Source organism: Meleagris gallopavo, chromosome 3, assembly GCF_000146605.3.
Source record: "Meleagris gallopavo isolate NT-WF06-2002-E0010 breed Aviagen turkey brand Nicholas breeding stock chromosome 3, Turkey_5.1, whole genome shotgun sequence".
Taxonomy (NCBI): domain Eukaryota; kingdom Metazoa; phylum Chordata; class Aves; order Galliformes; family Phasianidae; genus Meleagris; species Meleagris gallopavo.
The window spans coordinates 55,428,265-55,441,681 of NC_015013.2; the positions used below are offsets into that span (position 1 = coordinate 55,428,265).

The 13,417-nt window shown below is 39.2% G+C and overlaps 1 protein-coding gene across 1 annotated transcript; it reads left to right on the top strand.

The window, feature by feature from the left end:
• The first annotated feature begins 987 nt into the window (after positions 1–987).
• RGS20 (regulator of G protein signaling 20) lies at positions 988–9,003 on the top strand. The gene is made up of 4 exons (XM_031552861.1): positions 988–1,936; positions 5,831–5,917; positions 6,926–7,160; positions 8,442–9,003. Exons 1-4 carry the CDS (start codon positions 1,737–1,739, stop codon positions 8,628–8,630), a joined length of 711 nt encoding a protein of 236 aa, XP_031408721.1. The 5' UTR covers positions 988–1,736; the 3' UTR covers positions 8,631–9,003.
• The last annotated feature ends 4,414 nt before the right edge of the window (positions 9,004–13,417 follow it).

Genomic DNA, 13,417 nt, shown 5'->3' on the forward strand with positions numbered 1-13,417 from the left:
AAAAAAAAAAAAAGCAAAATAGAAACTCTTAAGATCTATAAAACAAAAAGAAATTCAGCAGAAAAAAAAAAAATCCAGCAGAACTGAGTGCTGTGCTCTGCTAAAATAATGCACGTATTTCTGACTCTCCTTAACTCTGTGACAACGTCTCTGCATTCCTCCTCCATCTCACAACAGCATTTCCTAGACTTGTGCGAACATTCTAAACAGGCAACTTTTAACTATCTTCTCTTTGGCTCTCAGATTATATTTCAAATATGGTACTAAATTATCAACACAAAACTAACCCCAAATCTGTAACTGCTAATTTTAGTTTCCCTACAATCATCATGGTCTCGAGAGAAGATTTCATAGAATGGCCTGGGTTGAAAAGGACCACAATGATCATCGAGTTTCAACCCCCCTGCTATGTGCAGGGTCACCAACCACCAGACCAGGCTGCCCAGAGCCACATCCAGCCTGGCCTTGAACGCCTTCAGGGATGGGGCATCCACAACTCCTTGGGCAACCTGTTCCAGTGTGTCACCACCCTCTGAATGAGAAACTTTCTCCTAATATCTAACCTAAACCTCCCCGTCTCAGTTTAAAACCATTCCCCCTTGTCCTATCACTATCCACCCTTGTAAACAGCTGTTCCCCATCCCGTTTATACACTCCCTTCAAGTACTGGAAGACCACAATGAGGCCCCTCCCAGAGCTTTCTCTTCTCCAAGCTGAACAAGCCCAGTTCCCTCAATGTTTCCTCATAGGAGAGGTGCTCCAGCCCTCTGATCATCTTAGTGGCCATCCTCTAGACCCATTCCAAGAGTTCCATATCTTTCTTGTGCTGGAGGCCCCAGGCCTGGATGCAGTACTGCAGATGGGGCCTCACAAGAGCCAAGTAGAGGGGGACAATCACCTCCCTCTCCCTGCTGACCACTCCTCTTTTAATGCAGCCCAGAACTCAGTTGGCCTTCCAGGCTGCAAGAGCACACTGCTGGCTCATGTCCAGCTTCTTGTCCACCAGGACCCCCAAGTTCTTCTCTGCAGGGCGGACTGCTCTCAAGGGGCTCTTCCCCCAGTCTGTATAAACACCTGGGATTGCACTGGCCCAAGTGCAACACCTTTGCACTTGGCCTTGCTGAACCTCATTAGGTTTACGTGGGCCCACTTCTCCAGCCTGTCCACGTCCCTCTGGAAGGCTTAGCTACCTGAAAAAAAACCTTACACACAAAGGTATCATTTGGTACAGGAGGATGACTGTTACATATCCAAGGATCAAACACAATCCAACTGAAGCACTGGAGCACTGGCACAAGGTGCACAGAGAGGCTGGGAGCCTCCTTCTCTAGAGGTGTTCAAAGGCACTTTGGATTCTTTCCTGTGTAACCTGCTGTAGGGAACTTGCTTTAGCAGGGGGTTGGGCTAGATGGTCACAAGAGGTCCCTTCCAACCCCTGTGACCCTGTGAAGCTGCACTCACTTTTCCACAAGCTGGTAATTCATCTACAAACACACCAGGCACTAAGACACAGCACAACTCCCGGAGTAAGAGAGCACATACTAAGTGCTGCAGAGCAAGGCTGAAGCTCACACAGGTCAGAAAGGGACAGTGCGTGCAGCACAGCTTGTCATTTCACTGACCTTTTTTTTTTTCTTTAACAATCAGCAGAACTTGGGCTCCACCAATAATTGTCTCATTGTTTGTTTGCAGGCTTGAAGCTGTAGCTTTCAGTCGATTTTTATGACAAAACTAAAATGATAAAACCCAGATGTGCTTTACATTTCCCTTGTCCTGCTCTCTTGCAGCCCATGGGATCGGAGCGGACGGAGATGCGCAAGCGGCAGATGGCAGCAACCCAGGAGACCCCAGGCACGATGCAGACTCAGCACAGCGTAGGGAACCGCGGGCCCAACGCCTGCTGCTTCTGCTGGTGCTGCTGCTGCAGCTGCTCCTGGTACGGCTCTTACCCAGCACAGAAGGGGAGGGAGGTAACAGCCAGCACGTGGGACAGCAGGAAGCAAACAAACCGCCTGGGGCATTCAGCAACACTGCAATTAGGAGACATTGCTTTTTACTGCAGTGCGTTTTTTTGCCACTGAAATAACAATATATACATGTTTAATCTCTGTACAGTACCTTCAGAAGAGGATAAGTAGGAAAGCATTTTAAGAGATGTTTTAGTCCTTGCGTTAGCCTTTCTCTAAGCTTTGCAGGTGCACACACACACAAGCGATCACCTTCTTAATGAAGCCCCAGCAACACATTCCACTGAAGTTAGAAACAGAACAACAAAAAAAGACAGTTAGAACATTAACTCTTATATACCTCCTTTTAGAAATCCTTATCATTCTCTCTCTGCTTATCTTGTTAGTGAGCATCTAAGTCTGATTCTATTTCTATAGCCATTTACCCTTAGACAAAAGGCTGTGGTACCAGGTGGTCCTCAGCTCAGGGAAACCCTGGCTTTTAGTTGTCTGCATTAGTACTCAGGGTCAGAACTTAGAACATCTCAGCAGCTGAAGGAATAGACCCAAGCCTCACCCATCCCTACAGAACTGCAGGTGTGATTCAAGTGAAATGTTTTGTCTAGCTTCTCCCCCCCCACCCCTTTTACTTCCTTTTTCTTTTATTTTTCTTCCCTGGTAGCCTTTGTTAGCTGCAACCTAAGAACTGGTTGTTCTTGGCCTTTTCCTTGAACTGGTGTATCACCTACTAAATGAACACTTAATGTATATCATGTACTAATAGTGATTCTCCTCAACCTTGAGCTTCATTGGGACTCCCAGTAAAAAGCGAAAGCAATACCATAATGTGTAACAGTTCTAGATGGAGGATTGTGCCCTAGAAGGAACACAGATTGCTACAGGGAGTTAAGAGTACGTGTAAGGATGCGTAGGTCAGAAAGATAATAGCCAAGTGTCTGGCACTGCTTCTCTGTTGTAAAGGCAAGCAGATTTGTTGTCATTAATTAGTGGTGTCAACTCATGGCACCTGCAATTCATATCAAGCTAACTCTTGGGATCAGAGACTTTAAACACTGAAGTGTTCAGTGCTCACCTTCAGTAAATAGTGGACCAGAACATATTTTCAAAGAACTCCTATTACAAGCTTTTGAAGAGGAAAATTTATCAGGGAAGGAATCAAACAGGAAGAGGAGTCACTGGATTCCTTAAAAAAAAAAACAGAACAAAACAAAAAAACAACAACAATTTGTCCACCTTCACTCTCATATCAGATGCAGTTTATTTCATTTAAAATTCAAGCAAAGCTTGCCATATTCTAAAGTCCTGTTCCTGTTTGGGGTGCATTACTAATTTAATGGGTTAGACCAGAATTTGCACTGAAATAAAGAAAAAAAGTCTAAGTCATAAGAATTAAACCAAAACACTGACAGCACGCCGAGTGCTTCTTGTAAATACACTATCTACCATATGAACACTTCAGAGCAAGCAAACCTGGGACTGAAGTGGAAGAAAGAACCTGACTGACCAGACAAAGAATCTGTTCCACCATTACTTTTTCCCAACAGCAGCTGGTAGCAAATGCTTTGGAGAACATAAGTTAGGGAACAGTAAGCTTATCATTCCTTTGCTATTAGTACGCAGCTCGCCAGAGCCTATAGACACCCAACCCTGTCCGCCCTGATGGAAACAGAAAACATTTGTTAAGGACAAAAGGCTTCTTTTTTTGCAGGATGCCAAGGTCTCTGGCTCTATCCTACAAAGCCTTGCAGCAGGTGCTTAGAAGTAAACTATGGTAATGTTGAGACAGAAATACCATGCTGGTTAGGATCAGAGTTTGCTTCCTTGCAGAATGGTGCCTATACTCAACCATCACCATACAAACATCAGTGTCACCCGAGCAGTTGTCCACTACAATCTCATGTGGGTCATTTGGGACCTACATTATTACACTTACAAATACACTTGTATATAAGAAAAGAAAACCCCAGACATTTATCTATGAAGTCAGAGTACATAAAACTTGCATTTTGTCTTGGAAATTATTGATAAGTTTTTTGTTTTTTTTTTTTAATTTTTTACCTAATATTCCCAAGGATGCTGATTATCTGTGCACTTCACTATTCAAACAATTCAAAGAAAGCAATTTACTCAATAGATGGAATTATATTACCCAAATTTCATAATGTTGAAAATTCTTACTTACGCTCTAGAATAAAATAAGAATCCAATACAGGCTCCAAAACAGAGCTGCTCATTTTAGCTTTAAAAATAATCCCTGATTTCTTTGAGAACAATTGTTTTCTAGTAGCAAGAAATGCAAAACAAGCCATAATTAAGCTATTTTTATTCCCTGTTCATAAAACCTTTCCTCTAAATAGCTCAAGTACTTTGAACAGAAAAGTTATGAATAGGAATAAAAATAACAGTCTGCCTGAGTCATGCAGCTGATTTGCAGAACAGCCAATACCCAGCATACACTTAATAGTAGATTTAGAATGAAATGGTGAAACGAGTCTCTCAGTCAGATTCCCACAGCCCATGTTCGCTCTGCAGCTAAAACTGAAGCCTCCAGCATGCTACTCTTTGGAAACCTGAGAATATGCATTTTGAATCTTAGCTCTGTTTACCCATACGTTCCTAGGAAATGAGCTAACCCGCAAGGGCATCTTGTGAGGCACAGCATGACCTCTGAAGGCAACATTTCTTTTAGGCTGATTTGTTTTCTTCCCCTTTCTGTTGGATATGTTTGTTCCCGTCAGTCTAAAAACAACTCTGACAAGCACATCAGTTCTTGTGTGAGGAATACATACCACTTCTTTTATTAAAAAAAGGTCAGAACCACTGGTAAAAAGAATACTTAATGTAGACACAAAAATAATATAGAAAAGCACGAATAGGCTTTAACTACTTATTTTCTAAAAACACAAACTCCAGTAGTTCATTGGTTTGAATGTATGGTTCAGATGTTGCAGAGAAAAGATGTGCTTGCTCACAAATCTCACAAGAGGAAAGCTTCCCTATCTCTTCAGTTTTTCTCTCCTCTATTGCCAAACCTCCAGCCACTCTTCCCAAGCCTTGAAATATTACCATTCTCCATCCTCCCACCAGGTCCCTGCAGATGATGGACCACCCATGGAGACAGCAAGAGAAGGAATAAGTGGTAAATAGTAAGGCTGCAAATAAGACAAAGGCAAGAGCTTAAAAGGAAGAAGAAGAAAAAAAAAAAAAAAAGAATTGATTGGTTTAACAAAAAGCCTTGCTAGAGACAAATGAGATTCTTAGAGATTAAAGCAAACTGTTACATTGAGGAAAAGAAAGATACAAATGAGGAAATAGAGTTTGGTATTTTCCTAGAAGTTGTAATAACGGTACCACTTTATCTCAGGTGAAGTACAGATTTAATATAAATTACTGGTTGTAAGTCACTGGAATGTTTTCTTCTTGACAAACTGTTAGCAGCTTTACAGATCAAATTGTTCGTGTGCACATGTGCATTTCTCACTGAAATGTAATAATCTCAGAATTCAGTCCCTGTTTGCTAAAAGGAGACATGCTAAAAGTCAGCATCAAAAGAATCATCAGCAAAGAAAAGAGAACACTCAAGTTTAAGTGACATAAAATAATTGCATCAAGGGTAACTTAGGTAAGAACAACACTGCAGTATAATAAACCTCAGTGGAGCACATATAGACTTTGTTGCAGATACAAATTACTTTCTATCCAAGGACACTCCTGATATTGTGTAGTTCTGCTGCATGAAAGTTGGCTAAACTTACACAACTGAAGAGCTAGCATCAGAGTATAACTATGGCTCCTGTTAGCATTTCTTTCACTCAACCTTTCCTTTCATAAAATTGGTAAAACTTTTGCTTACTACCTTACAGTCTTACTGTTAGAAACCAGGAAGAAGAGAGAGCAAGGAGAACATCCCATGAACTCCAAGCAGAGGGTATTCCGAACTGTGAGGAAAGGTATGGCTTTTATCATGTGCTCTATCAAACAAGAAATGAAACAAAAATTCAAATCTTATTAAATAATGAAAGTCAATTATCAGACATATGCAAATAAATGTGGATAATAATAAAGCTGAATTTGCAAGTCATCCATCTCTTGCTCCTGAAAGAACCAAGAGTCTGATGTATATCCTTTCATCCCATTTATATGCGGTGTGTAATCACATTCCAGTTTTCAATGCTTTCTGATTAAAAAACAAAAAAACACACATAGTAAATTACAGAGTCATAAAATCGTAGAATGGTTTGGGTTGGAAGCAACCTCAAAGCTCATGAAGCTCCAACCTCCTTCCCCTGCTGCAGGTAGGGCTGCCAATCTCCACATCTACTATTAGACCAGGCTGCCCAGGGCCCCACCCAAGCTGGCCTTGAACACCTCCAGGGATGGGGCATCCACAACCTCTCTGGGTAGCCTTACTGTAAACACAGTCTATCCTTTATCTGAAAAAAATTTAATACTTTCACCATTCAGTTAATACATAACTGGAGCTACCTGGCAGCTCGGCCTTAGAAAAGGCCTCAGATACTCTTAAGAACCAGGCATTTGTCTCTTAAGAGTTGCCCAAGCAGGTAGGAGGATCTGTGAAGCTGCAGTAGATTGGAGGGTGTCTGTTGTGGTATTTGGATTGTTGCTTTTTACATATTTTCATACACTTTGTAACACAGTGATTCAGTAAGGACTATTATGAATAATAAAAAGCTTAGTTGTTGCCGAGGGTTTTTTTTTTTTACTGCAATTACTCTGAGCAGTAAAGTGCAATTTCTGCATCAACGTACAGGCAATCATCTTATCAAAAACGCATCTGTTTACTGCAGTTTGCACTTGGGTAGTTCCAGTAAGGAGTAAAGAGGTTCATGAACTTTGCATTTTTGTTCCATCATGATGGCAGATGCCTTCTACCAGATGAAAATAGTTTAAGTAACAATTGCTCATTTCTCTCTTGCCCTCTCATCCTACCTCCACAGCCCCGCTCCTACTCTTGAAGAAGTGAATGCTTGGGCTCAGTCATTTGACAAGTTGATGCTTACGCCAGCTGGTCGAAATGCTTTTCGTGAATTTCTACGAACAGAATTCAGTGAAGAAAACATGCTTTTCTGGATGGCCTGCGAGGAACTGAAACAGGAATCCAACAAAAGTGTCATCGAAGAAAAAGCAAGACTGATTTATGAAGATTATATTTCTATCCTTTCTCCAAAGGAGGTATATTGCTTTCCCCATTCTTTGGTGCTGTTTTGCACGGTTGATGTGTTTAAAGCTAGAATACCCGGGGAATATCTCTCATTCCCCACATTCCACTGCTAAGAAGTAGAGATTTAGGGGTAAAAGACAAACCCAGTACTGAGGTGAGATGGTCAGAACTACTTTCACCGTCTGTAAGAAAATTCTTCCTATGCTGCTTTGGCATGCTGATGTGAAGGCTTCAGTTTGAGGCACAACTTAACACAGAATCAGAATATCCTGAGTTGGGAAGGACCCATAAAGATCATGGAGTTCAAGACAGAGATGAAGATTTTATCCTTGCTCAACTTAAAATCTGTTGGACAAATCAGTGGTTTTCTTTTGCAGTGCACATAGATCAGGTCTCCAAAAGCACAGTAACCACAAACAAAGTGTTATTTGCACAGCACAAATTGCCTTTGTGTAAAAAGCAGCTCTCAAAATACGGCACACAACAAAAACGCTAGCTTGAAAATTTTTCAAATCTACCTGTCACTTTGCTGGTAAAAAATGCCCCAGGTTTCAAACATATCTTGATTCATAATTTGAGCATAATTCTAGAAGAAGGCAGGAATTTTAAACTTTCTTATATTCTTGCAAAAATTTGTACACTTCATTATTTGTGGTGCCAAGTTGCAGATAAAATGCAGATAAAAACGCTGTTTAAATCTAGTCAGTGCATTCTAGTAATGCTAACACCTTTCCACAGACTGGTGCTTACAGGAAAAAAAACCAAACATCACTTGAATGCATGTGGAATCGTTCTATAACTATGCCTGTGGTTCACATCAATTCATCCTGCTTTTTAAGATAGGGATTTGATTGAGCACCGTCTTTCCAGGTTGCAATTTCCATCTGCGTCATCCTGCTTACTCCAAAGTCAGTCTCTTTACCACAGAACTACTTCCCAAGGAAACCAGCTGTCACAAAGCATTACAAATCCTCTCTGCTACAGAGCAGGAAGTCGGTCTGGAAATAATCTTCCAGTCTTTCAGGTTTTAGTAGCAACAGGGTTGCAGATGGGCTTGTTCAAGCAACACTGCTTCTATGAGAAACTTTCTCTGATGATATTCAATAGATTTTTATTGCCAAATTTCAACAGAATCATTCTTGGTGTAAATATACACGTATTTAACAGTCCTTATACTCTTAAAGGACACCAACTGAAACAATTAAAAAATATATATTTTTAAGCCAACAGAACAAATAGCAAAGAAACTGTACACCACTATTACTTACATGATTCTTTATTTTAACACGCAGGTCAGCTTGGACTCCAGAGTAAGGGAAGTGATTAACCGAAACATGCTGGAACCCTCACAACATACCTTCGATGACGCACAGCTTCAAATCTACACCTTAATGCACAGAGACTCCTACCCGCGGTTCATGAACTCTGCTATTTATAAGGACTTGCTTCGGTCCTTATCTGAAAAATCCATTGAAGCATAAGATTTTTTCTTATATGTATTTATTTTAAAACAAATGGGACTCTGGGCTACCCCGATCAACAGGGGATTTAGTATTCATTTACCTGAAAACAACTCAGGCAAGTTTTACTACAGACTGAATGCTTGGAACCCGCACAAGGCTCTGATACGATCAGCTAACGACAGTTTCTGATCAAATGAAGTATTACTTTGCAAAAGAGAATGAAGAACATTTATGTTAAAAAACAAAAAAAAAAAGCAGTATTTTTACATTGCAGCATCCAACTTGGACACAAGTCTCTTATAATGTATATCTGAAGTACTGAGCATGAAAACTCATTTTAAGTGGACTGTCACAGTTTTCTTGAAAGTCAAACCAGTTGCTCCATCCACACTACCACCAAAGTAAGAACAGTTGTACCGTCACTCTCTGGGTTACACAAGATCAAGTTTCACCTCCTGTATGAATTGTGCTCGGTGCAGGTAAACCCCACTTGTCTTATCTGATGCATAACATGTGATAATGGAAATCAGTAATGATCTCAAGTTTCCGAAAACTAATTTTTGAAATAATTAATGCTGCCTATAAAAACCTTTTGCTGAAAAATTGTTATTTTACTACTGGAGTTCACTGAGAGCATTTTTAAGTTCATACTTAACTTTATAACAAAATTATTTACTGAGTAGGAAGAAGAGTCTGGGGATTGAAATTCTCAAATAAAGCACAATTCTCACATATTTTTAACTTCCCTCTGTAGGTAGGTGTAAAAAGCATTTCATTGTTTGTTCCTGAAAGAGTGGCACTATCAGTCATCTTGGTTTTGTACACACTAATTTGACTTGTTCACTGACAGAGCTTGTAAGGCTTAGGTAACGAATACTCATACCTCACACTGACAAACGATGGAAGCCAGAACTATCTCATTCCATAGCACTTTTTCAGACTGTCCAAAAGAAAAGCAACAGCTTTATCAGCTAATAAACTTACGTTCATTACACTTCACCCAAGGCATTACATTACTCCTAATTCTAGCACCGTGAAAAGCATTAAAAGAGCACTTTCAGGAAAAGAAGAAAAAGAAATGGGAATAGCAAAGCAAAATTTAGGATATTAATTTGTCTGCCTCAGTACACTAGATAGGAGATGTGATCTCCCCTAACCATATTCACATTATCAAACAAATAAGGAGCTTTTTCACTGCAGCAAAAGACCTAACACAAGGTAAGTTTACAATAGCTGTGGACTAGTTTCTACAGTCTCCTTCCAAAACTGACACGATTCAACACACCAACTTAAAAACAACAACAACTCATAAAACTAACCACCTTGAAAGACTGGAAAGCAAAGCTCTTTTTTCCTTCAGTATGAAACCGGATGACCCGGAGCACTAAGTCAAGAGGAATCACTTCTACCTACTTCTACTGCAGATGTGCCACTGCTTCATTTATGAACGCAGGTTCTCTAAACTGACTTTGGCATATCCCAAAACACTACCAGTACAGCCTTGGTTATATAAAGTATAGCATGCTAGGCAACAAAGGAACAAACTGGACCTATTGATAAGGCAGCATTCAGGGGAGCTTGCAGTCAAACTGAGAATGCCAGTGGTGCTATTTGAATCAGACTGGGTAATGCTGCTCTAAAACTCCAAGCTGACAAAGTAAGTTTAACTAGGTTAGATTCTGCTTGCTGGAAAGATCAGACACACATATCAAAAAAAGTTCAAAGCGTGCCATTTCACTGAAATGGACTGTTTCATTTCTTTTAAGTTATCTCCTTTCCCTGCAAAGATACCTCATTAAAAGCTGGAAGACAGCTGGAACACTCATACTTTATAGTAGACAATGCATTCTATTATCCTGTGGAAAAAAAAAATATATATATATATGCTGAAATTAAAGGGGAGACAAAATGATATTGGATTGGACAGTTCTATGGCTAATATGAGAGTACTTAAAGAAAAAGTAGTTATTTCTAAGCTTATTTCCCATTTTCCATATTCCATAATAATTAAAATACTCAAGGTAGTTTTCATTTTATTTCTGCATTACAGTGTGCTGATATTTGCAGTGCTCATCTTTCTTGGAAAACCTTAAACTTTAATGCTGAGTTTTAAATTTAAACTGACATTCAATACTAGTCCCTAGGCACCCTGAGAGTATCTCATACAAAATAAGTCACTTCTTCCTTCAACAATGTTATTTTGAGGCTGTTCAATGCTGGATTTAATTGAAGGAAAAAGAAAAAAAAGAAAAAGGCAAAACAAAACTCACACAGAAGACAAGTTTTTAACTACGCTTCATTATGATGTACTTGCTAATTGTGCACAAATCTTTTCCACTGCAAATGTGAATTATAAGTTACTATAAGCAAGACGTTATAGAGAAAAGAAAACAATAATATTGATGCAAAATATTATTTATAATTCATAAAGTAAAAAATTACAAAATCAACTTATCCTAGCTTGAAAATAAGCATGGGTGGTTTGCCTTGGCCTTTATTTAACCACAGGATATCATTAAGCTATAACAAGTATCCAGCCCACTGGTATTTTCTTCAATGTCTGTACTTTAAAAACCAACAACTCTCACAGAACATGCATACTGTTAAAGACTGCTTTTTTCCAAGAGCCTGCTAAGTAGTATTAAAATTGTATGGCCTCCTTCAGTCAACACATTGTGCTTTATACTGACCTTTAAAAGTAATTAGCACAGTACAAATGGAGGAGGGAAAAAAAAAAACATCTAAACATACACAGGCTGAAAGATTCTACTGTATCAATTAAAATTGATCAGAGAAACATTAAGCATGCCTCCTGATTAATAACAGCTGAAACAGAAAATGTGATCAGAGTCCACCTCAATGTTATTTAAAGTATGTGATCACAAGGGGAATCCAGAACTCCAAAATTAAAAAAAAAAAAAAATAAGGCAGTTCTTGACAATATCTGGGAAATGCCATGCGACTTCAAAATGGGATTCACAAAAGCTTAGGTCACTGAGCAGCTGTTTACCTTCTGTTTAGTGCAAGTCAAAAAAGACAGTCAGGACAACATCATTTAAAAATCAAATGTTCTCCTGTGAAAGTTAACAGAATTATGTATGAGGAAATGGCTTTGAGCTAAAGATCCAGAAGCCTTCAGTATCTTCTGAGCAGCAGCGTCACTCAAGAAACATGACACTTAATCCCACTACAACTCTATGAGGAATACGGCCTTCTCTTCTTTGCTAATGGACTAATGTGAAAACTTCAGCTTATGCTATGGGACAACTATGTTCCAGACTCCTCTTTGTTAAAAAAATGCGTATGAAAAGCTCACTGCTGAGCACTTCTATTTTTGGATTTGGGTAACCAAAATGAAGCATAACTAGAATTTAGGCACCTACGGTTTTGGGTTTTTTTAAGACATTTCTTGGACTTCATTCTTCCACTGTGACAGCTCTTTATTCTGAAGTCAGAGGAGTGAAAATTTGAGGCTGCTACCACAGCCACAAAGCTGAAGCAGGAGCAAAGAAGGGCAACAAGGCTTGTGAAAGGCGTGGAGAATATGCCCTATGAGAAGTGACTATGTAACTGGGGCTGCTTAGTCTGGGGAAAAGGAGGCTGAGGGGAGACCTTACTGTTCTCTTCAAATACCTGAAAGGTGATTGCAGTGAGAGCGGGGTAGGTCTCTTTTTACTGGCGATAGGTGACAGGAAGAGGGGAAATGACCTCAAGTTGCGAAAGGGTAAGTTTAGGTTGGATATCAGGAAAAATTTCTTTAGAGAAAGAGTTGTTAAGCACTGGAATAGGCTCCCCAGAGAGGTGGTTGAGTCACCATCCCTGGACGTGGTGCTCAGGGACATGATTTAGCAGAGTTGTTAGAGTTAGGGTAGTATCATTAGGTCATGGTTGGACTCAACGATCTTTAGGGTCTTTTCCAACCTGAGCAATTCTACAACAGAGAAAGCACTACCACAGGTCTAGCTCTTTTAATGATTTTCTTATATGTGGCAGTCAGGCAGAAAGATTAAAGAACAAATAGCATTAGGAAGGTTGCATAAACCAACACTGCCTGTCCTGTATGTGTTTTGAACAGCAATGGAAATTTAGGTCTACTTGTCATCCAATTTGCAATCATTTTTAACATTTTTTTTTTTGCCTCATTCCTCTAGAAATGCACTAAAACACAGCATTCTCCTCGAGAGCAAACATCTGTATAATTAGTTTGCTGCTGCCTAAAGCAAATTAAATGAAAAATCTATTATGAACCTGTAAAAAATTTCTAAGAAGCAATTCTGTCTAAGGACTCACACATCGGCAAAAGATATATGAAATATATCTATTCCTCTAATAGAAAAAGGAATGCTTTCTGAATTACAGCCATACTATCAAGTTGAATTTAAAACGTTTTTATGCAAAGTTATGCAAGAAACCTTGAAATGCTGAGCTATTTTGTGCCTAAGAAGCATTTAGATATGTAACTCAGCTTCTTCGATTTAAGCATTTTTCCTTCCACCATAAAAGCTACTTTTTTTTTTTCTATGTATAATAATAAAATAACATACATTATGGGAATAGGATACATATTTCAGACAAAAATACAGCAGATGATTCACATACTTTGGGAAAAAAAACAAACAAATTATCAAAATACTTCATTGGTAAAAGTTTAATTTCAACTTACTTACAAAAATGAAAAAATATTTTAACATTCACCATACAATCGAGCAACCTGGCCCTACTGACTATCAGCTATAGGAAGGCATTTAAGGAAATGATGGCTGTGTCAAAATGAAGGCTAACTTCAGGCATGTATGCTGCATTAA